Genomic DNA, 27803 nt, shown 5'->3' with positions numbered 1-27803 from the left:
ACTCTCACCCGGATGAGACTGGAATCCTTCCGGCTTCCGTCCGCTTCCGCTCTCCCAGGTGCAGCGTGGATCCCTCCGCCGCGGCGTGCGCTCCCGGGAGCGCTGGGGTCGGCTTGTCTGCAATACCCGGATGGAAGCATAATGGCCGCCATCAGGGACTCGCAGGCAATGGGGACCACGACAGGTATTTCCCACCAACGGGGCCGCTCAGACTGCAGAGCATCCCGGGAATTCGAGAATACCAGCGAAAGGGCAAGTGGGGGGTGTTTGCGAGGCTTCACGGTTCCCCGAAAAGTCTCAAAAAGAATCGCCTTGGGTGAGAGGAAGCTCCGGTTAAATAGTCCCGGCTCTTCGGTGCTTCCGCCTAACTTGCCGCAAAGTTTTTCTAGAGAAGTCGGGCTTTTCAGCCGGTGCTTTTGCGGGCTGCCGGGCTCGACCGTCTCTCCTTAGCGCGGGCTTTCAATGCGTAGGGGCGTTTCTGGACCTCGCTCTTGTAACGAAGGCTATGCGAGGAAGGAGGACGCGGACGCGGTGTGCTTCCGCGCGCCCGAGGGGCGCCCGCGCGCGCGCGGAGGAAGGGGCGGGGCGCGCGGCGCTGGGCGTGGGGCGCGCGGCCCTCGAAGCGCTTACGCGGCGGAATCTTGGGCTGGTGGACGCTCCCTGGGCATCCCTCAGACGGCACCCCCGAATTGTAGGTTCTGAGGCCCCCGCGGCCCCGCTCGACGGCGTCGCTCTTGTGGGCCTGGTTCTGCTCTTTGGGGGCCAACTCTTGAAGCCAAGACACCCAGTTCTCTCGCGTGCGCTCGCCTCCCAAGAGTTGGCCGTCGCTGGTCTCTGCACCCCCCCCCCCCAAACCACACCCAGTCGCAGATCGCTTGCTTGTCCCTGGCTTGTTCATCTTGAATCTGCTTTTAATATGGTGTCCTCGTTGTTAGCTAGACAGCGTCTTTGTAGATGACATGTCTCTGATCATTGAAAAGATGTAGAGCGAATGCATACCCGATGAGGTGTTATAACTCTTTTAAGTAGACCAGCAAAACGGATAAGGTAGCTAGCTGTAAGGTTCAATACAAAAGTTAAGGTCCAGTCTTTTTTTTGAGGGGGGGCGGGGGGGGGGTTGTTGTTGTTTGTTTTATTTTAAATTTAGAGTTATTTGGTGTTTGTGAGTTATTGCAGAAAAGAAAGTTATTGAGTGCATTAAGTCTTAAGTCAGAAAACTAAAATATGGGTCATTGTATAAGGGATTCAGAAGAATATTGAATTTTGTGATTAGGCATGAAGACACCAAACTCCATCAGGACAGGATCGCAAAATTTAAAACTGAGAAAATGCTCCAACTTTATTGATAATGCTGAATTGCTTTTTCTGCAGCAAAGGTTCTATTTTGGGTATGTGTGATTAGGTAGAAACCATTTACATTGTTTCATTGAAATTCCCAAACGTTTTCAGTGTTTAACTGCTAATTTGTACAAATAGATTCATTATCTTTCAGCAAAATTTTATCTGAAATTGTAATGGTGCCAGAACATTTCATGGGCCTGGTAAGCATAGTAGACCAAGTAGCAAAGAAGTTAATTCTTATTCCAGACCATGTGCATTTTTGGTAAAACAAACAAAAGTTAGGGGGAAAGGCAAAATGTACATCTCTAAATTGAAATTTTCCTTATTTTGGCAGTGACAATTTAAAACATTTTGTTGTCGTTTTATGAGGGAGCAAAAGGACAGCAACCCTAAGGAACACGTACAGTATGCCCTGATAACAGATTACCAGCTACTACTTATTAAACTTCTTCCCAATTATGTCCTCTCTGGTAATCATTGGATGCAGTGAACTAAACAAATTCTGTATGGGTTTTAGCATAAATTTACAGTTTGACCTTTAAAATCTTTTAAATTTTTATTGTTTGTTTTCTATTTGTACTTGTTTGTAATTGGTCTTACTGAAGCATTGTGCACCACAGAGCACTTGCTACAACTTTTTTTTTTTCCTTTGCTGTTAAAAGACGTGCTTCTTGATCAGGTTCCTTCAGGTACTCTATATGGTTGTTAGCAAAAATATAAGCTGAGAAAGAGTTATAGTGAAGTTGGTAGTTCTTTTGGTCATTTGGTCATTTTGGTCAAGATTCAGGTTATTGAGTCAATGCATTCCTTAGCTAGAGATTGGCCTCAAGTGATGAGTCGTTTGCAGGGGAATGGTAGACATTGAACTGAGAATTAAAGAGGTAGCCTGGTGGTTTTAGGATAATGGATGGGATTAGACCTAGATTATTGTCATAGGCTTGGGTCTTATCCTATTTTGTCATAAATGAAGGTATGGATTTAGAGATTTAATTTAAATTCTCTTCTGAGCTTGGAGTTTCGTGACTTGTAAATTTATGGCATGCTATCTCTGGGTGTCAGTGATACTTTATTTGTCTAGGTGTTGATACGTTTTTCTTGGCTTATTTTAATCACTTTAAACATTTAAGTTGAATATGAAATGTAAGAGAATCAAAATATAAGAATATTGATTTTTTTTTCAGTCAAAGTTTTAAAATCTTGGTCTTCATTTCCAGATACCATCTCTTCTTGTGATCGTTATTCCTGATTGTGGCATTGTCTAAACATTAAATTGTATCCTTTTTGCTGTCGGGAGAAAAGGTATGATAAAGATTGAAGCACTGTTATATATAGTGTCTTACATAGTAAGTTAGTATACTTTAATATTGCATAACATAAAATAGTTACATGTTCATGAGGTTTCACAAGTTAAAGTTTTACTTATGGGCTAAACAAAATACAGTACGTAGAGGCTTAATTTTAATGTAAGCAAGAAAGTGATTCTTGGCTTCATAGTTTATTGTTTTAACATTTTATTGGTGACATAAAGGTGATTTTACTCTGTCAGTCCTTCTAGATGCAAAGATGGCAATAGGGTTTCTAAGTTTTGAATGATAGAGATAAATAAGGTAGGAAGATGTTTTGGAGTTGTATAAACAGCTAGAAATATGCTTTGGTCTAGTAAGCCCAAAGCAATGCACTTAAAGAAACATTTCTGTGGTATATACTTATGTTATCATTAGTAGGATCTACTTTTTAAGTCAGAAAGGGGGCTTGGAAATTAAAGGGTCATGACTGGTTTCCTGGAGATAAATAACTGACACAAGGAAACGAGAACAAAAACTAACAAATCCATGTATAAAAAGAAAAGGTTTGGATATTCAATGGAAAATACTACATCTTTGAGCAAAAACCTGGCTTACAAACCCTTGAAAGACAAATGCCCCTTGATTTTTTGGGGGTAGGATAGGCCCTGTGATCTTTCAAATATATAAATTCTTGAATTGGTATCATATTACTCCTTACTGAGTACATTAAGCATACCTATAAGTATGACCATAAATTAGGAATGAAATTATATACCTAACTATGGAAACAACACAGGTAGACTACACACTTCACATTAGTAATCATAATCATGTCTTTTCACACTGAATTTTACTAGTAGTTAACTGTCTTTTTGTTGTTGTTGAGAATATCCACCCAGCAAATCAAACATCAATTCCAGTAGTTTCTACCAGTATCTTTCAGTGACGTCGACTACGTTTTTTGAGCTGTGCAGCGCTTCACTCTCCTCTGAGTTGTTCCTCACACATTAACATACATACACTGCTCCCCAAGTTTCCTCAGCTAATATTTTGAATTGCTGTTATCATTTTAATCGTTGATAGATCTTAAAAGAGCATCATGCTCAAGGCACACTTTACTAGTTAAGATAAACCATTGTTTGGTTTAAGGACCAAACCAAAATCACTGCCATGGGGTCAAGTCTGACTCATAGCTACCCCATAAGACAGGGTAGAACTGCCCCTGTGGGCTTCTGAGACGATAATTCTTTATGGGAGTAGAGTGCCTCATTGTTCTGCCTGGAGTGTCTGGTGGTTTTGAACTGTTGGCCTGGTAGTTAGCAAGCCCAACATAAACCCATTATGCCACACTTCCCAAAAAACTCACATCATTCAGTCCTGTTTGACTCCTAGCAACCCTATAGGACAGAGTAGAACTGCCCTTGTGGGTTTCTAAGATTGTAAATCTTTATGGGAGTTGGAAGTGTTATCAGCTGGTGGGTCCACCTGCTGGCCTTGGGGTTACATGCCCACCTTGTAACCCATTGTGTCACCAGGGCTCCTTGCAAGATGACTAGGGAACATTTTTTGTTTAAGACTTAATCTCAGAGCAGTACTTTCAGGGGTCAGCCAGCCTTGACTCCAAGATGTCTGGCATCCAGGAGAATATGAAACTATTTTTAACCTTTTCCCCCTTTGATAAGGGGTTTTGAAATCTTTGGTTAAAATATTCAGTAATGGTAGCCAGGCACTAGTCTTCTCTTCTGGTCTTTTGGCTGGTAGCCTTCTGTTCCTGATTCTCCCTCCACTATGGTTTTCTGTGAATAGAGACTGATTTTTGTGCCTTCTGCAGCTGCTTACAAGACCCCAGCTAGCAGGTGGAACAGAGGCACTAACATGTTATTAGGCCAATTAACTCGATGCCCCATCAAACCTAAAGTTCCAAGCCAAGAAACCAAATCCCATGAGGTTTTTGGTTGTACATAATCAAGTTTGCTTTCTTTTTTAAGGCACTTTTTCAGAAAGACATTAAAATTTTTCGTTAGAAATATTTAACAATGACAATGACTAGAGAAAAACAAAGGTGAATTGAGATACTATGTTATACATGCTCATTTATCTTAGCAACTTCTTTCTATGTAACATTTTCTTGGTCTCTTACCATGTGAGTGTCACATGGATGTTATGCTGTGATAATAGAAAGTACATGGTGAGATTTCCTATACTATGTTTGATTCAAACTATACAGAGAAAGTAACATGGTGAAGAACGAAAGCTTTAATTAAATGTAATGAAGTAAATGTTGTTAGGTGCCATTGAGTGTTTTAATTCATAGCCAGATGGCAGAGTAGAATTGTCCAACAGGGTTTTCTTGCCTAAGATCTGTAGACAAGTTGTACAGTGGTATAGTGCTTTACTGTAACTGAAAGGTCAGTAGCTTGAACCCACCCAGTGGCTCTGTAGGAGAAAAGACATGGCGATCTGCGCCGGTAGATTTTGGCTTAAGAAATTTTTCCTTTGCCATAGGATCGACACAGTCACTAAAACCATGGCCTTAGTGGGCACGATTGTGCAGGACTCGATTGTCTTTTGTTCTGTTATACATAGAATTCCTTTAATCTGTTCCCCCAGCTGCTTTTAAGTGCCATTCCTTCAGGGTTTCTGTGTAGGCGGCAATCCACCAGTCATACCATACACTGAAGATTACCTAGTGACTGACTGGCCTGAATGAATGTGCTTACATTGGAGAGTTGCTCCTAGTACAGGTTAGGGTCTGTCTAGACGAGCAACAGCCACCACCAAGCCATTAATATCTGCAGAGTTTCTGGAATAACATCAGGAAGGCTGCGCCTGCCAAGGACCCTCTTCGCAAGTGACCCTTCAGCTTAGTGGCTTGATATTTGGCTCCTTGTGCTGCCCTGCCAAGTCATCAAGCCCCCTTCATGTCCATACAGTCCACCTTCTTTCCTGTTTTTACTGTCTACTCCAAAGTCAACCTTACTTCCAATTAGGGACCAGAAGCCGAGCCATTGCTTTCTTTGCCTTCACTCTCAGATCTACTGTCTGTGTAAGAAGGTGCTCCTGCCAGCCTTATGACGGCAGCAAACAGTTCTAGCAAATAAGGTGTATATCTTTTATTTCAGCGTTTGCCCGCTCATGACTTGTTCCAGTGTTCCTAATAGCAAGCACCTCTTCCTCTCTTCCAGGGAGTGGTAATAAACTATGGCCATCTTAATGACAACTTGCACTGCCTGCTCAGGGAGCCACCAATTAGGCTGTGTCTTAATCCCTCTAGGTACCATGGACTCTATGCCAGCAGCACCCCAAACCCTTGTGGTCCATTCTTAGGGTGGTGTGAAGGAACCCCAGAGATCTCAGATCTCAGCACTTCTGACACCCTCATGACAAACTGACAAATTCTGGTGGTGGTTTTGTTTCCTTTGAAACACAAAAACATGTAAGTATATATAATGTGATAGGGGAGGGTGATGAAAAATTAGCTTTAGCATGTATAGACTTAGATATTTTGTCATTGGACATTAAAAAAGGTGGGGGCGGGGCTTGACCAACTTCATTCTGGGTTGGGGGAAATGAAGCCACTTAGTGGCTCAGGTGAACAACAATCTTCACAGAAACAGATGATCAGGTCTTCAGTGGAGCCATTGAGTGGGTTGAAATCACAAACCTACTGTTTGTAGCTGAATGCTTAACAGTCTGCACCAAAAGGCTCATAATGATGTAACTAAGAGGTTGCTGTACATATGACTGACCGGAATGATTTGGATAATTCTATTTTGGATGATTATGAGAGAAGTGTGGTAGTTATATAATCGTTTGTCAATTTGAGAGGATTAAGAGTGAAGGGGTGGAGTCTAGTCTGTCAATCAGGTCATAGCCAATGAGGCCTCTGTGTGGGCATGGCTTTCTCCTGAGGATTCTGGAAACTCCGGTAATTCCTCTTTGGATGCGGGAGACACTCTCTCTCTGCTCACTCCTTGGGGGACATTGTGGGTGATAAGACACATGGAACTATGCTAGTGTCCTGAGCTGTAAGAACCACGTGAAGACCCCTGTCAGTGCTGAGATGCTTACAACACCATTGAATCCACAAGACTTCCCACCCACTGGCCTGTGATCTTCCTGCAGTTGGCATCATTGCATGTGTTTCCTGAATCTAAAGAGGAATTTATAGTTTGGTATTGGACATATGGGCTAATACTGGACTTATGGACTTGATCTGGACTGGACTGGGATGTTTTCTCAATATTCAGTTGCTCTTGTATATAAAGCTCTTTCTTATACACATATGAATGTCTATAAATTTCTCTGGTCTACCCAGACTACCACAAGAAGCTTGACTAACAACAAATCGCCATTGGTACAGTCTTATGAAACGTGTAACTTGAAGCTTCGCACAATTGAATTTTACTTTTGTTTAAGTGTTTTTGCTTACCTTCTTTTCTCATAGCCATTTATCTCACCTTTATCTTTGAAATATAACCAAAATTTGACAAGCTTTTCTATAAAAGACCAGATATTTTAGGCTTTGCAGGTCATGTGGTCTCTATTGTAGCTGTCAGCTGCTGTTGTAGCACAAAATCAGCCAAAGATAGAATGTAAATGGTAACTGTGCCTCTGTTCCAATAAAACTTAATTTGTAAAATAGGTTAGACTTAATGGGGTGTTCTATAAGCTCTCGCACATCTGCCCACCTGCCAGCATCCTGTTTTTTTAGTTAATGGAGTTACGCTGCTTCATTCTAAAGTCAGTTGGTTTTTAAAAAAATTTGTTTAGTAGATCCTGTCCCTTCTACCCTATTGAAGGGCATTATTTCTGCATTTCTTTCTGACCATATTTTCCCACATTTTTACTTCATTATTTCAGTAATATGCCGTCACACTGTAATTTCCACCATTAAAAACAACAAAATGTACTTCCACTCTGTTTCTTGCTCCTTTACAGTAAAACTCATGAAAATGCTGTTGATGTTACACTCTACTTTTTAACTTCCTAAAAACAACAAAATGCACTTCCACTCTGTTTCTTGCTCCTTTACAGTAAAACTTTTGAAAATGCTGTTGATGTTACACTCTACTTTTTAACTTCCTATTTTCACTTAAATTTATGTTAGGCAGGTTTTCATCTTCATAACTCCACTAAAAGTGTTCTCGTTAATATAATGGTATTTATGGGAGAACCATGAGGCTTCCAAGAGTTACAGTCTTGGAAATCCAAAAGAGCACTTCTACCTGTCCTTATAGGGTTGCATCTGGGATATCCTGGATGGCGGGGAGTTTTGAGTGATCTTTACATTAAGTCCACTGGGCATTTCTCAGTCCTCTTACTCAACAGTTGATCAGCCACATTCCTGGATTCTTAATTTTTTCCCCTTAAAATTTGTCTTACACTAATACCTCTGAATTATATACCCAAGTACACATTCCATGTTTCCACTTGGATGTTGTGTTAGTCTGGGTTGACTAGAGAAACAAATTCATAGACACTAATAGGTATAAGAAAGAGCTTTATATCAAAGAGTCATTGTATATTAAGAAAACATCCCAGACCAGGCCACATCAAGGTCTTAAGTCCGATATTAGCCCATATGTCCAGTACCAGTCTGTAAATTCCTCTTCAGACTCAAGCAACACATGCAATGACACCTAGTGCAAGAAGATCACAGGCCAGTGGATCCAGTGGCAGTGGAAGCATCTTAGCGCTGATGTGGGTCTCCATGTGGCTCCTCCAGCTCCAGGACTCTGGCTGCCATCAGCATAGTTCCATGAGGCTTGTCAACAGGAAGACAAAGCAGAGTGTGTGTCTGGCCTCCAGTGAGCTATTTATCTCTATAGCGTCTCCAAATGAGGTAATCAAGTTGTGACCTGATTGACAAGCTAAACGTGACACCAGATTATTTAACTACCACAGATGTCAAATAGATACCTCTTTTTTCATGGCTAAAACTGAATGCTAGGTATTCTGAACTCACTGTATTCGGTAAGGACCAACCGACTACCACACTTCTTTTTGTCTCAGTAAGACAGTAGGTCAAGGCTTTCCATTTGCTAAGGTGCCCGTATTATCTACCAGTAAATGTTATAGGCTTTATTTTCAAAATATTTCCAGAGTCTGATCACACCTTATTGTTTCTGTCATCTCTTACCTGGATTATTATGTAAAGGTGTTTTCTGACCCAAGCCATGGTAATTTCAGCTGCCCCATATGTACTAGAAAGTTGGACATTGAGTAGGGAAGACTGAGGAAGAATCGATGCATGTGAATTAAGGTTCTGGTAGAGAATATTGAAAATACCATGGACTGCCAAAAGAACAGGCAAATCCATCTGCTCTTTAAAGCAAGGAGGGTGAGACTTCATCTCATACTTTGGACATGTTATCAGGAGAGATGAGTTCCTGGGAAAGCACGTCATTTGGTAGAGGGGCAGTGAAAAACAGGAAGGCTCTGGACAAGATGGATTGGCGCAGTGACTGCAACAGTGGGCACAAACACAAGACCAGTTGTGAAGATGGCACAGGACTAAACCAAACTCAAACTCACTGCCTTCTAGACCATGCTGACTCATAGTGACTGACCCCTGTGGGTTTCCGAGACTGTAACTGTTTACAGGAGTAGAAAGCCCATTCTTTTCAAACTGCTGATCATGTGAATCGCTGTCCAGCATAAAACTACTACACCACCTATGGCGCAGGGCCAGCTGTGTTTGAGGGCCAGGGCCAGTGCCTCTTTGAGTTCGAACAGATTTGACAGCCCCGAACAGCAACAACTCTGAACTGGTCTCCCTTCCATCTTTATTTCTCTCTCACATACTCTGTTCTTAACATAGCAGCTGAAACTGTCTTGTTAAAAAGTAATTCAGTTCATGTTATCCCTCTGTTCAAAATGTTTGAATGGCTTACCATCTCATACAGAATAAAATCCTGAGACCGTACAGTGTCCCATGAGCTTACATGAGCTGTCCTTCTGTTATTTTTTTAACTCTGTCTTCTGCTTCTCAACATTTCAGGCTATCTTACAGTCGTACTCCATGCATTTCCTAAAATATATTCGGCACAGTCCATTTTCAGGGTCTCAGCACTCATTGTTTCTTTTCTTGGAATACTGGCTTTCTCAGCTTACGCATTAACTTTTCAAGTGAGACCTCCCTGACGTTGGATTTAAAATTTGATTCTTGTTCTGCCTTTCGTTTCCTGCTTTGTTTTGTTTTGTTTCATCACTTGTTAACCGTGAATATATTATGTTATTTACATTGTATATTGGCTAAATACCCAGTAACATAATTAGCCCTATGAAGCAAGACAGTTTGTCTGAATTATTGACTGTTGTGTTTCCAGTGACTAGAACAAAGACTGCCCCAGATGTGGTTCCTGTTATAAGCCCAGCACTATGCCAGAAGCTAGTGATATAACAACAAATATGACAAATGTAATCATTATGCTTGTGCAACTTCTATTTCAAGGTTCAGATTGATAGAAAAGAAATTGGCTAATAAAGGATAAAACAAGTGAATACTGAATGACTTAAAATTAGGAAAATCTGCATCACTATGCTAGATCTGCTCATTATACACTGCCATTTTTTATGCTTAGCAAATCATCTGAGAAGCTGGATTATATGAAGAAGAAGGTGGTATCAGGATTGGAGGAAGGCTTATTGGCAACCTGTGATCTGCAGATGACACAGCCTTGCTTGCTGGAAGTGAGGAGGGCTTGAAACACCTGCTGATGATGATCAAGGATTGCAGCCTTCAGTAAGAACTAGGACTCAGTGTAAAGAAGACCAAATCTTCACACCTGGATCAAAGAGGTTGAAGTTATCAAGGATTTCATCTTACCTGGATCCACAATCAATGCTCATGGAAGAGCAGTCAAAAGATCAAATGATGCATTTCATTGGGCAAATCTGCACAAGACTTTTGAAAGTGTTGAAAAGCAAGGATGCTACTTTTTGAGCATTAAGGTGGGCCTGATTCAAACCTACCTTTTCAATTTTCAATGGCCTCATATGCATGTGAAAGTTGGACATTGAAGGAAGACTTAAGGAGAATTGATATATTGGAATTATGGTGCCTGGCAAAGATTTTGCACTATCAAAAGGACAAACAGGTGTATCTTGGAAGAAGTGCAACCAGAATGCTCCCTAAAGGATTGTAAGACTGCATCTTACATACTCTGGACAAGTCATCAGAGACCAGTCCTGGAGAAGGACCTCATGCATGGTAAAGTGGAGGGGCAGCAAAAGAGGGAGACCCTCGACAGATGGATTGACACAGGGGCTGCAACAATGGCACTTCCTATGTTTAAACATAAGAACAATTTTGAGAATGACACAGAACCGGGCAGCATTTTGTTCTGTTGCACTGTGGGTTGGAACTGACCAGTGGCACCTAACAACAAAGTTATATCTAAAGTGACTAAAGAAAAACATGACTGATAATAGAGAATAATTAACTTTTTTTAGGTCAGGATGCTTTTAGGTTAGGGAAAGCCTTTCTGAATTGTTGGTATTTAAGTTGATACCTAAAACATGAAAAAAGATCTACCCATTTGAAGAATGGTACAACAAACACATTGCATTTGGGAACAGCTGGTGCACAGGCTTGAAATATAAATATTTGAGGAACAGAGACCATGGCTGCTTACTAGAGTATGCTTACAGGTCGGGAAAGGTGTGAGATGAACTTGAACAGAGAGATCCAGGGCCAGGTGTCATTGTTCTTTGCAAGCCCTGCTAACAACTAAGTACTATGGGAAGCTACTAAGATGTTTTAAACAGAAGATCATTGTCGTAATAGACATTGTTACTTTTATTTGGGTTGGCATTATAGTTCTCTAATTTTCTCACTTATGTTTTCCCTTTTCTCCCCTTCTTGGCTTTTATCTTGGATTCTACCACTATTCTAAGAATACTTGAATAAAACTATTTCTTATGAGAAGGAAGAATATTTTTGAGGCTACAGAATATTGTAGAATTCTAGGGTAAGGAACACAGGCAGGCCTCACTAAAAGGTTGCGGTGGTGATGTGCCCCTCTTGCTTTCAGTCACGGTATTTAAGGGACCTGCTCATTTCTCTCAGCTGTGCTGTACTGCCTTTCTTATAAAGAGCCTGGTAGGACATGATCAAAGGTAATGTAACAAAGAGGAATTGCTGAAACCCTGGTGGGGACTGAGCATGATAGTGGGACAGGAGGAAAGTCAAGGGAAATAGAGGAAAGAACTGGGAGGCAAAGGACATTTATAGAGGTCCAGATAAAGACAGGTACATATGCAAATATAATTATATATGAGGATGGGGAAATCTATGAGCATATATTTATAGGTTTAGTATTAAGGTACAGAAGGACATTAGGCCTCCACTCAAGTACTCCCTCAATGCAAGAATACTTTCTTCTATTAAATTGGCATTCTATGATGCTTGCTAACCTGACACAACTGCTGAAGACAAAGCGGTTGCATAAGCAAATGTGGTGAAGAAAGCTGATGGTGCCTGGCTATCAAAAGATACAGCGTCTGGGGTCTTAAAGGCTTGAAGGTAAACAAGCGGCCATCTAGCTCAGAAGCAACAAAGCCCACATGGAAGAAGCACACCAGCCTGTGCGATCACGAGGTCTCGAAGGGATCAGGTATAAGGCATCATCAGAACAAAAAATCTTACCACAGTGAATGATGGGAGTGCGGAGTGGAGACCCAAAGCCCATTTGTAGGCCACTGGAGATCCCCTTGCAGAGGGGTCTTGGGGACGAAATGAGCCAGACAGGGTGCGATGTAGCAACGATGAAAAATACAACTTTCCTCTAGTTCCTAAATGCTTCTACCCCCACCACCCCCACTATCATGATCTGAATTCTACCTTTCAAATCTGGCTAGACCAGAGGATGTACACTGGTACAGATAGGAACTGGAAACACAGGGAATCCAGGACGGATGATCCCTTCAGGACCAGTGGTGAGAGTGGCAATACTGGGAGGGTAGAAGAGGGAACCGATTACAAGGACCTATATGTGACCTCCTCCCCGGGGGCGGACAACCGAAAAGTAGGTGAAGGGAGACATTGGACAGGGCAAGATATGTCAAAATAGTAATTTATAATTTATCAAGGGCTCATGAGGGAGGGGGAGCGGAGAGGGAGGGGGGAAAATAAGGACCTGATGCCAGGGGCTTAAGTGGAGAGCAAATGTTTTGAGAATGATGAGGCAATGAATGTACAAATGTAGTTTACACAATTGATGTATATATGGATTGTGATAAGAGTTGTATGATCCCCTAATAAAACAATTAAAAATTAAAAAAAAAATCTTTTGTCAGTAGTTTGGAGGGTGTCTCTGCTTATATACATACATGTGCATGCTCAGAATGTTTTCTCAGTGATTTTCCTATAGTCTGCAACTTCATTTTTCTAAAATATTTAAAAAACCATTCATAATATGTATAAACATGTAAATCAATACATAAGGCTTTTTTTCATAAAATTTTCATACAGAGGTTACTTAATCTATTTAATAATTTTCTTGCATATGGATATTTATGTGGTACCGACACATACATTTTTATGCTGTGCTTGTATTTCTGTAGGCCGTACTGTGACTTTTTTTTATGGAATAGAATCTTTTTTGTGTGTGCGTGACAAGCAGAAAACAAACTTTATTGATGCAGCAGATGGAAACTTGAGTGAGTGACCCTTATAGAATAGATGCTTAAAAGTGAGGTTTATGGGAATGTACTTTGGAAATATGAAGGGAACTGATTATCTTCAGGGAAAGTATAAATTGCCAAAACTGATGCCGCCTTCAGTAGTAAACCTGAAGAGATGAGAAACTATAGAACAACTTGAAAGGTTGTAAAATCTAAATCTAAAAGAAGTACTAGGGCCATGTGGAGGGTGTTATTGATACAACCTATGTAATTGAAAGGGTTTGCAATTCTTGGGTTTAGTAAATATGTGAAATGATGAAAAGTTATCCAATATATTAACTAATTTTCTGTAATGCTAATACTAAAGCCATCAAAAATGGCATAAAAATTCTAAATGAAATCTAGCACTTTATTAAAAAGAGCACACTATTTAAACAATACATCATGTAGTTCAATGGTGTACTATGTGTGCACATACACCAAACCCACCAATTCCTCGTCATCAAGTTGATTCTCTTGGTGACCTATAGGACCAGGGTAGAACTGCCCCTGTGAGTTTCTGATGCTAGAACTCTTTATGGGAGTAGAAGGCCTCATCTTTCTCTCACAGAGTGGTTGGTGGTTTTGAACTGCCGACCTTGCATGTAGCAACCCAATGGGTAACCACTACACCACCAAGACTCCTGAATACTTGTATCAAGGAGGCTTAAAAACCCTTGTGGAAAAATGAAACTAAAAGATAATGGATTTTTCCATGAACATTTTGAAGCCACCTCATTGGTATGTATCACTTTTCAAAAGTTTGCTTTATTTCACTTTGCTTTTACAAAAGACCTACATAAGTACCTGATTGCACTAATGGAAAGAAAACCAAAGAGGATTTTCACTTTTATGAGAATGGAGAAAAGTCACATTCAGCCATTGTTTTGTAGCAAGCCTTTAAAGAAACAATGTTCACTCTTTAGAAAGTGCCGTCACCAAGCTCCTTCCCTGGAGCCATGTCCAACATGTCAGCATGAGGCCACCATAGCTTTGAACTATGTCTGTGAGCACTATATGCCTGTTTGTTTTAGGCTTTGTATATTATTTGGTATGATTTTGTAGGTTATATTTTTGGATCTGCGCACACTCAGAATTTTTCCCCACGTAAATTAATGGTAATTGCTCCTTTGCTTTATGTCCTGTTGGCTTAGGAACAAAGATTTTGTAGTGGCACCACCACTTTTTTTTTTAATTTAATCGTTTTATTGGGGGCTCATACAACTCTTATCACAATCCATACATCCATCCATTGTGTCAAGCACATTTGTACATTATTGCCATCATCATTCTCAAAACATTTGTTTTCTGTTTGCCCTATTATTTGAACAATTTTTATTGTCTTAATTATATACCAAGCTTAAGAAATGGATTGTTATACAATCTGTGTTGTGTAAATAGATGACATTTTTTATTTGCATAGTAAAACTGTGTACATACTCCATGCTGTTTGTTATTACCCTGCTTTTTCATGGAATGTATCTTTGATAGACAAACAAAAAGCAAAATCCCCAAACCACTGACATCAAGTAAATGACATTTCATACCGACCCGATAGGACAGAGTAGAAGAACACCTTAGGGTTTCTGAGACTAAATCTTTTTTTTGTTTTTTAATCATTTTATTGGGGGCTCTTACAGCTCTTATCACAGTCCTTACATCCATCCATTGTGTCACGCACATTTGTACATGTTGCCCTCATAATTTTCAAAACATTTTCTTTCAACTTGACCCTTTGGTATCAACTCATTTTCCCCTCCTCCACACTCCCTCCCTCATGAACCATCGATAATTTTTTTTTTCATGTCTTACTCCGACTGCTGTCTCCCTTCACCCACTTTTCTGTTGTCCATCCCCCTGGCAGTGGATTACATGACGATCATTGTGATTGGCTCCCCGTTTCACCCCCACCTTCCTGTTAATCTCCTGGTATTGCTACTCTCATTATTGGTCTTGAGGGCTTTATCTGTCCTAGATTCCCTGTGTTTCGAGTTCTTATCTGTACCAGTGTACATGCTCTGGTCTAGCTGGATTTGTAAAGTAGAATTGAGGTCATGATAGTGGGTGGGGAGGAAGCATTACAGAACTAGTGGAAAGTTGTATGTTTCATCGGTGCTATACTTCACCCTGACTGGCTCATCTCTTCCTTGTGACCCTTCTGTAAGGGGACATCCAATTGTCTAGAGATGGACTTTGGGTTTATACTCTGCCCCCACCCTCATTCACATCGATACGATTTTTTGTTCTGGGTCTTTGATGCCTCATAACCTGATCCTATCGACAGTTCATGATTACATAGGCTGGTGTGTTTCTTCCATGTGGGCTTTGTTGCTTCTCTACTAGATGGCCGCTTGTTTATCTTCCAGCCTTTAAGACTCCAGACACTATATCTTTTGATAGTCAGGCACCATCAGCTTTCTTCACCACATTTGCTTATGCACCCATTTTGAGACTAAACCTTTATGAGAACAGAAAAGCCTTGTCTTTCTCAGCAGCTGGTGGGTTTGAACAACCACTTTTGAGGTTTGTAGCCCACATGCCACTAAGGCTCCTAAACATGAGAGAATTATAAATACTGTAGATGGAAAGACTTTTAAAAGGTTAATTTAAAATTTCCATAGTTTTTTAATGCAGTTTTTCCATGAACTTTAAAAGCCACTCATATATAATTGCAGCTTCATGCTTCCACATATTTGCCATATTATTTGTAAAATTGGATAATATCCTATTAAAATACCATTGTTTATTTATTGATGGATATTTTTGTGTCCCCTTTCACCCACATTTTGTGTGTTCTATGGTCATATTCCTTTCTTCCCAAACCATGTGCAAGTACCATCCTAAATTTTAGTATTTTTATGCCTCTAAAAGCTATGCTGTGTGGTTTTGAAATTTTGAGTAGCAAACTTGAGCAATGCAGGGCAAAGGGAAAAATTATGTCGGTAGATGAAGGCTTCCTATGAGAAAACTAAACCCAAACCCACTGTCCGTGAGTCAATTCCACCTCATAGTGACCTATAGGACAGGGTAGAGCTGCCCCTGTTGGTTTCCGAGACCGTAACCTTCAGAGTAGAAATGACCTTAGGGCTCACCAGTATCAGAAAATCCCATTGCCTTTGAGTCAATTCCCACACAGCTTCCCTGTAGGACAGTTCCAGAGGATTCTGAGGCTATACATATGTACATATATAGATGTTAAAAGAAAACATTTATTAAGAGCATTTACATATATTATTACAATCCATAGATCCATTAGATCAAGCATAGTTGTACAATTGCTGCCATCATAATTTTCAATTTTCTTTCTTCTTGAACTCCTCGGTAACAGCTCTCTGAGGCAGACTGCCACATCTTTTTCCTCTGGAGGAGGTGGTGGGGTTGAGCTATTAACCGAAAGCAGCCCAGCGTTTAAACTCACTGCGTCACCAAGGATCCTTGGCAAGGATTTAGGGTAGACCAAAGACCGGATGTCTGACAAAGCAGTAGGCTATTCTTAATTTTGTTTAAGATGAAGACATCATGCTTGGTAAAGTGGAGGGGCAGCAAAAAAGAGGAAGGCCCTCAACAAGATGGATTAACACAGTGGTCGCAACAATGGCCTCAGGCATAGGAACAATTGTGAGGATGGCGAAGAAGTGGGCAGTGTGTGGTTCTGTTGTGCATAGGTTCGTTAGGGGTCAGAACCTACTCAATAGCACCTAACAAGATCACCACAACCTTAGCTGATCCATACATATGGACATAGATTGGACACAGAAGGGAAGCAGAAACGAACCATCATCCACTTAGGGCAACACAAGTTAGATACTGATAAACATTGGTCCAGGCTCACTTGCGTATTGTGTATTTAGATTTAAAAGATGCTACTTGTAAGGACATTGTATGTATTTTCACACTGTGTTTGTTTCCCGGCTCTGTTCTTTTCCTTGTTTTCTACTTAATTGTATTCCGGAGACCTGGTTGGTATACTGGGTTGTGCATTGGGCTGCTAACCACAAGTTCAGCAGTTCAAAACCACCTCCACTCCTTGGGAGAATGATGAGGCTTTCTGCTCATCATTTGAAAAAAAAACTACACAGGTTGAGAGTAAGTCATACAGAGCGTCTCACTGGGAATACAAAGGGCTGACGTTTCTGTTTAAGTGCTACTCTTGGCTGAAGCAACATAGAATGTTTAGGTTAGTGTGTTAAATATTGGGTACTATGCTTTTAAAACGTTGCTTCATTTCCATAAACCATTGTAACCCTGGCTCTAGAACAAGTTTGTGATAACAGGAGTAAAATTAAATTGAAAACAGAACCACGATAGAGTTAAAGAAAGAAAGAAATCACAGAATTTGAATAGATCTCCTGTTGTCTGGTTTGGTGGCTGCCTACAACAGAGCTAACACAATGTGTCAGCAGTTGATTTTCCTTTTCTCCCCCACAATCTTGCCTGTTACTTTGAAAATTCAAGTCTCTCTTTTTTTTTCAAGACTTTTTTTTTTTTTTACTTCTTGTTTCTAAAGTTAATTTACCCTCATCAACTTGTCAGATCTTATTTTTTTATATTATCTCTCACTGAAATGAGTAATTAATAGTTTTTTGCCCCTAAAGTTTTTAAATTTTTCTCTTCAGTACTTTCTCGTTGTAGTAACTTTGTGGCTGAAGTAGGGAGTGGGGAAGGAAGGGTTCCTCTGAGTACATTGAATGATGCTTTTGCCTCCTTTTCTATATTGATGGCATTGGAAATTGAGTTTCGGTCTTAAAGAATAAACCAAGATTTCCTCTGAGTTAATGTAATCTTTGTCCCCTGACAAAGGAAGGACAGAACTTTTAAGCAAAGGATGAGAGCCAGGAGTGTACATTTTTGTTCAGTATAAGTTCATCTTTACATCTTGTTGACAGCTGGTGCTAACAACCTCCTACTCCGTCTGGCGTCTGGACCCACCCTGAGTTTCTGGATTAAGTTCCTTCCTGATACCTCAGCCTGAATCTTTGTCATCCAAAAGCCTCCATTGAGCTCCTTCTGAAGCCCTCGTTTCATCTCCCAAGGTATGTTTAGGGGGAGTAGAGCAGAGTCTCTTATCTGGGATATAATCATTATTCATTAAATATTGGTTGAATGAGGGGGAGAATAGTGAGCCAGCAACAATGAGTTTGAGAAGAAAATATCCTAATATTGATTGTGGTTATGATTGCACAACTCTTCTTAAATATGATTGAACAATTAAATTGTATAATATGTAAAGTATATGCCAATAAAGCTGTTAAAAAAATAGATAAGTATTGGTTGAATGAATGTTCCCTAGGGATCCCTGGTGGCACAGTGGCTAAGCACTTGACTGTTAACCAAATGGTCGGTTGCTTGAATCCCCAGCTGCTCTGTAAGAGAATGGTATGGCATTCTTCCTCATTAAAGATTTACAGTCTTTGAAATCCTGTAGGGCAGTTCCACTGTGCTCTGTCAGGTCACTGTGAGTTTGGAATTCACTCTACAACAGTATTAATGTCTCTGAGTGAATTTTCTTCTTAAAAGTGGTAGTTGGAAGTAGATCACCTCTTGTTTTTCTTCCTCTTTTCTCTTTGGACCATTTCTTAGTCAAAATATCTTATAGTGTGTTTATGGAATATTTCTCCACTACTGGCTATTTTGCAAGATTTTCTATATACTTTGTGTGTGGTTATTTTATTGGGAGATGGAACTTAAATTGTCATATTGATGCTGGAAACTCCAGTTTACTTTAAACAGCCAATCATAATTTATGCAAATAGTACTGATTATTTCAAGACATAGAATGCTGGTCAGACCTTATGAGGTAATAATACATATATATAAATAAGGTAAGGTAATTAGTTAAATAGATGTGAAACCAGGAATCCTTGTTGGTAGGCTCAAGATTGAGCTATAATAAAAACATTGGAGCTACTAGGTTAGAGAGCTCAAATAAAAATTGCTTGGCTTTCTTTTATGTTCACCAGATGAAAAAAATTGTGCCCAGTGGGGGAGACCCTAGTTACCTTGCTGTTGGGTATTATCTTTGAGAGTCCTCGCTTGCTACATGTTAGACTTAATTGAAGGAAAGGACAGTAGCTTCTTCATGCACATGGAAATTTTGCTGGGTACTGTGAAACCCAAACAAATTCATTTTAATTATATCTAAATAAGAGTAAACTGCATGAGAATGTGCAAGCATATGCTTAATTGTGAGTTTGGTGGCACATATATTTTGACTGCCTGGCATTCTGAAAATTTTCAATTCAGTGACTGTACTGTGTACTGTTGTTGAACAATCAGCTGTGAATAAATAATGTATTCGTGTATCTGTTTGCCCCATAGGAGCCACTAGACTAATGCTCTGTTAAAAATGAAAAAATTTATTGAAGGAGTAAATTGTACTTCATGAAATGGAGAAACAGCACTTTTGTAGAGGATGCATGAGTCCTCTCTTATAGGAGGAAACAATCAATTTTTATTTGGTAAAGCAAATGTAGGGAACCTTTTACAGCAAAGAGACGTGTACAGAAAGGGCAGAATTTATAAGGAGTTATCAAATCTAGAACTTTTTCAACAATAATTTTTAGCAAAAAACTAATTTCTTAGCCCCTGATAGAACTTTCCCAAGGCAGCATTTCTGAAAAATGCAGTGTAAACAGTTTCATGGAGGGGTCTTGTGAGTGAATGTACATCAGGACAATTCTGGCTGACATCCTTAAGATGGAAAACTGATTTGCTTGGTTAGGAAATAGAGGAAGTTGATGAGTCAACTCTAATATAAAACATTTAAAGGTTTATCTGATTAAGGAGAAGTTATGATTGTTCAGACAACTTCCCACAGATATTCAAAAAGAGTCAATTAAGATAACAAATAAACAGTTCTTTATATAGGTTAGAAGTTGTGATTTCTTTTTTGGAACTCAAACAGTAAGTAATACCTTGACGAGGAAAAAGGCTGTCTGACTTTCTTTAGAAAGGTCGTACTGGAAGTCTAAATTATAAATGGAATTTTAATAAGGTCTTAAATCACCCTATTCAGATATGCTAGCACCTCCAAATTTTAAGATCCACTACCATACTCTGATAGGGCACTTTAATATAAGATGCTCCACGTTATGTTTTCTTAATCCTTACAACTACTTATGAATAAGAAAGAGTACTGATTCCCCCCCCCCTTTTTTTTTATTTTACAGGTGAAGAAACTAAGACAGAGATTGAGACTTGTCTGAAGTTAAGACGTCAGTAAGTATTTAAATTAATGGAGGTGGATAGTAATGGGTACATTTTAGTCTGTCAGGGCTTTTCTTAGCTGCTGTTTGAATTTCGAAGTGTGTAAGAACCAAATGGCCAAGTGGTGGAGGACCAGAAAGATAGAATGTAGACTTAGTGTTTAACCCAGGGAGGTATGTTACTTTTCTGTTTATTCTGTTTTCACCCGTTAGCAATGATAACTTGCAGAAGCTGTTTTTTTTTAATTATTGTTGTTCTTGTTAGATAAAGGAAAGTTGTGTTTTAAGCATGGTTTTTCCCTGAGGCATTACAGAGGTAGGAAATCTGGAGAGAAATCTGTTGGGATTTTGTTGGGTAATAGTTGAAGAATCAACTAAGCAAACGTGAAAGGTAGTTATAATTACATGGGTAAATATGTGTACATTTTTAGGGCTGCCTTGTTAACATGTGAAAGATCCTGTTAAAATTATAGTATCTATTTAATATGAACATCTTAGCTTGAATACATTTTTCCAATAGGTTTTCCTTAGATGAGGAAACAAGGGCACAGAGAACTGGAAGCTTGCTTAAAATCACAGAAGAGTTGAGGATAGCACGCATTTCTTGACTCAGATTACTGTTATTTGTACTTCAAATTATTACTTCTTGCTGAGCTATTCCGAAAATATCTAATAGATATTTTGTATATTTTATTTGTATGTTTCACTAATAGCCTTTGTGTTAAATGAGCTGGAAGGACATAATTCAGTGTTACTTTTGTGATGAAAATTTCAGTTCTTTTTTTAATTTTAGGTGCATTAATGTGGGAAAATTCCTGGTATTTGAAAATGTCTCAGCGCACTATTTTTTCACATTTAAATTTCAAATAAATTCAGGAGTTCCACAGAAGGAAAAGAAAAAATAAATTGGAATTTTTTGTTAAATCATGCCATCTGAACAAACACAGTTGTTTTGTGATGAAGATCATTCTGCTTTACAAAAAGAGGATGATATAAAAAGTGAAATCATTTCAACTATCAGATCAGCACCTAAATCAAGTATTTTGGAAAGTAGTTGCCATTATGAACTAAGAAATGTGAAAATTGATTTGCCGAAGATAAATATTCCAAATGAAGTTGTGTGCAAACATGAAATTGATAGATACAAAAAACTATTTCAGTGTAAACCACAGACTGCAAGAAAATCTATCAGTATAAACATAAGGTATGTTGAAGAGGGCAAGTCTGAGATAACTGAAGAACAAGGTATAAAAATGTCTGCAAAAATACTCAATTTTAAATGCTCAAAATGCCTAGACAGTACTCCATATAGCCCTAATGATTTGCAGAAACACTTTCAAATGTGGCACCACGGCGAATTACCTTCTTATCCTTGTGAAATGTGCAGTTTTTCAGCAAATGACTTCCAGGTATTTAAACAACACAGACGCACCCATAAAAGCACTTTAGTAAAATGTGACATTTGTAACAATGGAACTGTATATACGTTATTGGACTTGACAAAGCATTTCATATCCACTCATTGTATTAATGGCAATTTTCAGTGTGAAAGGTGCAAATTCTCCACCCAGGATGTTGGCACATTTGTTCAGCATATTTATAGACATAATGAAGCTCATTATAAATGTGATAAATGCCATTTTGGATGTTTTTCCAAAGGAGAACTTCAGAAGCATCTTCAGGTTCATTCAAATACATTTACCTTCGTCTGTCAGTATTGTGGCTATGGTGTCACCAGGAAAGAGTACCTTATAAGACACGTTACAACTTTCCACAAAGAACATTTATATGCAAAGGAAAAACTAGAAAGAGAAAAGTATGAAAAAAGGATTGCAGAGACTTCAGCAGGCCTTAAGCTGATACTGAAAAGATACAAAGTAGGTGAATCAAGGAAGACCTTCTGGAAACGGGAGAAAATTGACAATGCAAGTGAAGAAAGTAAAGAAGAAAACAATCAAGTACTTAAAACGAACGAAACACAGGCTGAAGACCAGAATCGTCGCATTGAAGAAAACGGCAAGGAGGCCAAGGGTGAAAGCGTGCACTGTGAGAAGAAGGATGGGCCGGCCGAGTTACACTCACAAAACCCAACTCTGGTGCTCACTGGGCAGTGTAATAGAGCTGAAGCGGGGCCAGACTCTGCTCTAGGTCCCTTGAAGACTTCTTCTGTACAAGGACCTACAGTGTTAATGGTGAAAAATAACAGAATACCAGTTCCTGCTAACTACAGTGCTAAATTTATGGGTTTTAAGATGGTGGATGGAAAACAACATATTGTAATTAAATTGTTACCTGTTAATAAGCAGAGTTTATGTTCACCAAGCTCACAGTCAGATGTTTCTAAGCCAGGTACTGCTAATTTGCAGCCCCGAGCTATGGACACCACTGGGTTCTTATCTGCAGGAGTAGCAGCTGAGTTAAATGACACAGTTTTTATGAAAGCCTCTACTTCATTTTCACCTGCAGCTCCTGTACTTTCAGGGAAAATGACTTCAGAAAAAGAAATGGCTTTGATATCTCAAATGAATAATGTGCTTCAAACTGTGAATGATGAAAAGAGTGTATCTTTTTTGCCAGCAACATCAGAATTCATTATGTCACCAGTGAATTTGGCTACAAAAGTTGAAGCCAGAGATAATGTTGATTTATGGGGAAATCATATTACTCAGAGTCACCCTCAGGTATTGGGTACCACCATTAAAAGTCCAGATAAGGATAACTGTATTTTCAAACCAAATACATATAAAAGTAGAGATATGCATAACTATTGCATTAAGTATGTCAACTCTGAATTGACTGATGAATCTTCCAGCCAACGATCATTGCCTTTTCATAATTACTCGAAAGTAAGTAACCCTAATAAACTTGGTAGGGTAATGTATGAACATCTTCAAAGGGAATCTTCAAGCAAAATGATGACTCAACACCCAATAAGTGAATCAGTTTTATCACTCGTGAAGAAAGAGAACTCAAATCCACATAGCCTGTTAGCGTCTGTTAGCGATTTAAATACTCAATGTGGAACTATAAAAGCACAGGCTGAAGTTGAAGAACAAAGCATTGACGGACAGAACTTGTATAAGAACGAAATCCAAACTTCAGAGAGCATAATTGAGAAACCTAAGTGGAATAACTTTTCCAATGTTGATTCACCCATGATGCCTAGAATTACATCTGTTTTTTCTCTCCAGAGCCAACAGGCTTCACAATATTTGCCACCTGAAGTAAACCAGTTACTTCAAGATGTATTAAAAACAAAACCTGATGTAAAGCAAGACTCCAGTAACATTCCAAATAAAGGCCTGCCAGTTCAGGATGGTCTGTCATTTCAGAAACATGAGGGAGAGAGCAAAATACTAGTAACTTCAAAAGACCTGAAAGTGCAAGGCATGATCCCGGTTCCATCTGACACTGTTGGTGTTAATGAGCTTACAAATGATCTGAGTTTAAAATGCAATGGAAAACAAGTGCTGTTGATACCACAAAATGTAAAGGATTCAGAGAAGGCACATAATATTGCAGGAATTAGCACATTACTTAAGACTCAGTCAGATGCAATAATAACACAGCAGCTTGTAAAAGATAAACTACGAGCCACTACACAGAATTTAAATTCTTTATATATTCAGAATCCATTTCTAAATTCAGAACCAAAAAAGGCTGTATTTGTTCAGACTCCAAATGGCCTTTTTGTACCGTGGCAAGTTGCTAACAAGCCTGGATTTCAGGTGGTTTCAGGAAGACCGCTTTCACTGATTAACACACAAGGTGTACCTGCTTCTCTTCTCTTAAACAAGCAGCCTGGGATGATTGTAACTTTCAGTAACGGGAAACGTGAAGGTGCTTCTGGTGTCAAAACAGAGAGTGCTCAGAGTTGTGATGGAATTACTAAAGAGCCGTGCGGAACAAGTACTACTTGTCTTACACCTGCACTTTGTTCCACTATTGGTAGTTGTTTGAACATGAAGAATAATGCCGAGAATAACTTGTCATTAAAAGGCCCTTACTTTATTAAAACAGCAAGTTCTTCAGAAAAAACTGTACCCCCTCCTGTGCCATCCGAGCATCAGGGCACTAGGTTGACCATCTTGGATTCAGGGAAACAGCAGAACGAGGTACTTCCCAAACCACCTGTTTATGCCCTCTTGCCTGATGGCAAACAAGCTGTTTTATTAAAGTGTGTGATGCCAAATAAAACTGAGCTGCTTAAGCCTACCATAGTCCAAAATAGTACTTATCAAAACTTACAGCCAAAGAACCCTGATGGAACACCACAGAAAATACTGCTGAAGGTTTTTAACCCTGTTTTAAATGTGAATGCTGCTACTAGTCTGTCAGGAAGCCATTCTGCATCCTCATTGCAAAAAGCCAGTGTATCATCTAACCAGACCACAGAAGGAGGCCAGAAAGAACCAGAGTCTTCAAGAGATGCCTTACCCCTTTCATTAAATAATTTGATGCCAGCAAATGAAGTTGTGGTAAATTCTACAGCAGCATGCCCAGAATCTCTTGAGCCAGTGTGTGTTACCAACTGTTCAGACACCAGGGTTTTAAGGTCTAAAGCAGATTGTACAGATGCGAGAAGCTGCAATCGTAAAAAGGTTTCCAAAAGAAATTTTTCAAGAATAAAAACTCGTGTGGGAATTTATGATTCTGAAACTGCCTTTGCAACCAGAGACAGAAACTGTAAAAGAAAATGTAGGGATGGTTACCAAGAACCTCAGAAAAAAGCAACACTCCATCGAAAGTGTAAGGAAAAGGCTAAGCCTGAAGATTTCCATGACATGCTTAGACCTCGGCTTCCAAAAGATGCTGTCAGAATGTTGCGTGTTTTCCCCTTTAGTTCCAAACAGCTGGTGAAATGTCCTTGGAGAAACCAACCAGTGGTAGTTTTAAACCATCCTGATGCAGATGCACCAGAAGTAGTAAATGTAATGAAAACTATTGCTAAATTCAAAGGACATGTGCTTAAGGTTACGTTGTCAGAAAGAACTCTGAATGCCTTACTGAAACCAGTTTGCTGTAACCCTTCTAAAACAACTTATGTTGAATTTCCCAAGAGGCACAAAACATGTAAACCTCTTAGTTCTGTGAAAGAAAGGTTTGTGCTAAAATTGACACTCAAAAAGACCAGCAAAAACAATTACCAGATTGTGAAAACTACCTCTGGAAGTGTTCAGAAAGCTAGGTTTAAGTGTTGGTTTTGTGGTCGAGTGTTTGACAATCAGGATGATTGGGCTGGTCATGGGCAGAGACATTTAGTGGAAGCTACTCGAGATTGGAATATGTTACAATAATTTACCATAATCAAGGAAAAGAAAAAGTAAAATTAGAAGAAAATACTAGGTTGGATGACCATAATGCAGACATTTTTTCACTTAAAAAAAATAGTACCTGAAATTAAACACTTTTCAAGTTGGTTGAAGTATTTCAGTAGAAGAGCAGAAGATTGACATGTGATAATAGGTAATGTTCCCAAGAACAGGTAAGTTTTGAAAGCAACTAATCACAGCACAGATGTTCCTTGAATTATATTCTTGGGCAGTTAGGGCTAAAGAAAACTTTTTATAAAACAGTTTTATTTTCTCAATTTATATTAAGAATATTTGTGACTCAATAGAGGGTGGCAGCTGATAGCCCCACTCCCTCTTATTTCACCAGCCTTATGAATCTGATATGTATAGCTCTCGTGAAGGTGGAAAGCTTTCACCATGCAGCTGAACATTTGTATGGATATGCTGAGAGAGCTTGAGGAGAGAACTTTGGTGTATCTCTCTGGTCAGTGAAGTTCTTTTGAAGAATATAGGTTCCTTTGAGAGCGCATATAATTTATTCCAGTTACCCCTCAGTGTAATGCTTGAAGGGTTTTTTTGGCAAGTAATTCTAAAACGTCTTTACATATTTTTTTTTATTTATGTTGTCCCATGCTAGAGATTGACACACCTTCCCAAGGTGATTTTCTTACTCTTTCTAAATTACTATATCAAGCACTACAGTAGATTGACAGCCTAGAAAGAAGAATTAAACTTCTTGCTCTGGTTTAGAAACTAGTTAACTAATTTAAACTTTTTTTTAAAATTTGATTATGTTCTCGTGGTCTGTTTGCAAACAACTATGCTTATCTAAATCACTTCACCCCATAAACCAAAATGTTTTTTGGTTTGTTTTTTTTTTTGGTTGCCATCTCTTTAAAAAGAGTTGAACACAGAAGCACTTTGAAAGGATTGGCTTTTCTTTCTTTTTAAAGATTGGCTCTTCTTGAAAATGAAAATTACCCTATAAAACCAATTTTTGAAGTAAAGCAAGTCAGATTTTTGTGTTTTGTTAATTACTATAGGAATCTGACCAAATTGAAACAACCCACTGTATTAGCAACTATTAAGTAAGACCGAAAAAGCCAATTTTTGCTAATGGTTGGCAGTTGAGAGTGGGGATGCAGTAACAGTGGATGTAGTGGCAGTGTGTAAAACTTGAAAATTCCTAAGGGACACACTCGAACAGGAAGATGTAAATGAGTGTTTTCTTGGACAACTGAATCATTTAAATTTTTGGCTTTGTAGGTGTGGATCAAAATTTGTTGGATCATTGAAAAATTACATTGTATTATGAAGTATATGCTACGTGATTTTTGTTACCTTGTTACTATAAGTGTTGTGACATTTTGATTTTATTTTGGATTAAAACTTCAGGGCATCTTTTCTGAATATAGTGAAGAATTTAAACCTGTATATAATTTTTGTGTTTTTCAGTTTATTATGTAAATTTTGCACAGAAAATTTTTGCTGGAAAAAAAATATTTTCTTTCACTTCTGTGCATGCACTAATAAATCTGGTTGTTTAATTTAAGAAGAATATATAAGACTTTATCCATGTAATTTTTGTTTTTTATTTCAGATACAGATTTTTGTTTTGTAAATTCATTTTTTCAGGGATTGAACACTATTGTTAGCAAGTGCCTAAAAGATGTGAAACAGTTTACATATGTCAACTGTAAAAAGTTGGTCCCGCGTGGGCCAACTCCCTAATACTTTTATTTTTTAAAAAGCCATATGTAGATGCTTCAAGCTATCTTGCTATGCATATTACACTAATACTGTTTTTGTGCAGTTTGTCTACTTTCTTAGTGAAGTATTTTTTGTATAAAATCTGTTATAATTGTGTTTTTTAAATTGAGCCCAAGAATGGAACTGATCAAAGCATAAAGCTTATATAAATAATGTTATGGTGTTTAAAGAATGATAAGCATTGCTACTTTCTGTAATGACATTTTTCTTCAATTAAAATTATCCTAAGCTTGTGTTTA

General features: G+C 38.9%; 1 protein-coding gene and 1 pseudogene across 2 annotated transcripts; one reads left to right on the top strand and one right to left on the bottom strand.

The window, feature by feature from the left end:
* LOC101657080 overlaps positions 1–152 on the bottom strand; it is a 34605-nt pseudogene extending 34453 nt beyond the window's left edge.
* ZNF518A (zinc finger protein 518A) lies at positions 121–27803 on the top strand. 2 transcript variants are annotated; one of them, XM_004701038.2, is made up of 5 exons: positions 121–184; positions 2556–2640; positions 18182–18328; positions 20465–20513; positions 21294–27803. In XM_004701038.2, exon 5 carries the CDS (start codon positions 21427–21429, stop codon positions 25795–25797), a length of 4371 nt encoding a protein of 1456 aa, XP_004701095.1. In that variant the 5' UTR covers positions 121–184; positions 2556–2640; positions 18182–18328; positions 20465–20513; positions 21294–21426; the 3' UTR covers positions 25798–27803. The 2 variants fall into 2 exon arrangements, with proteins under 2 accessions (XP_004701095.1, XP_045147551.1); XM_045291616.1 differs by lacking the exon at positions 121–184 and adding an exon at positions 607–691.

The sequence above is a fragment of the Echinops telfairi genome, unplaced genomic scaffold (genome assembly GCF_000313985.2).
Source record: "Echinops telfairi isolate 266 unplaced genomic scaffold, ASM31398v2 ScPeMD7_70;HRSCAF=299, whole genome shotgun sequence".
Lineage (NCBI taxonomy): Eukaryota > Metazoa > Chordata > Mammalia > Afrosoricida > Tenrecidae > Echinops > Echinops telfairi.
The sequence above is the reverse complement of the archived record's forward strand: the minus strand, read 5'-3'. Positions and strand labels throughout refer to the sequence as shown.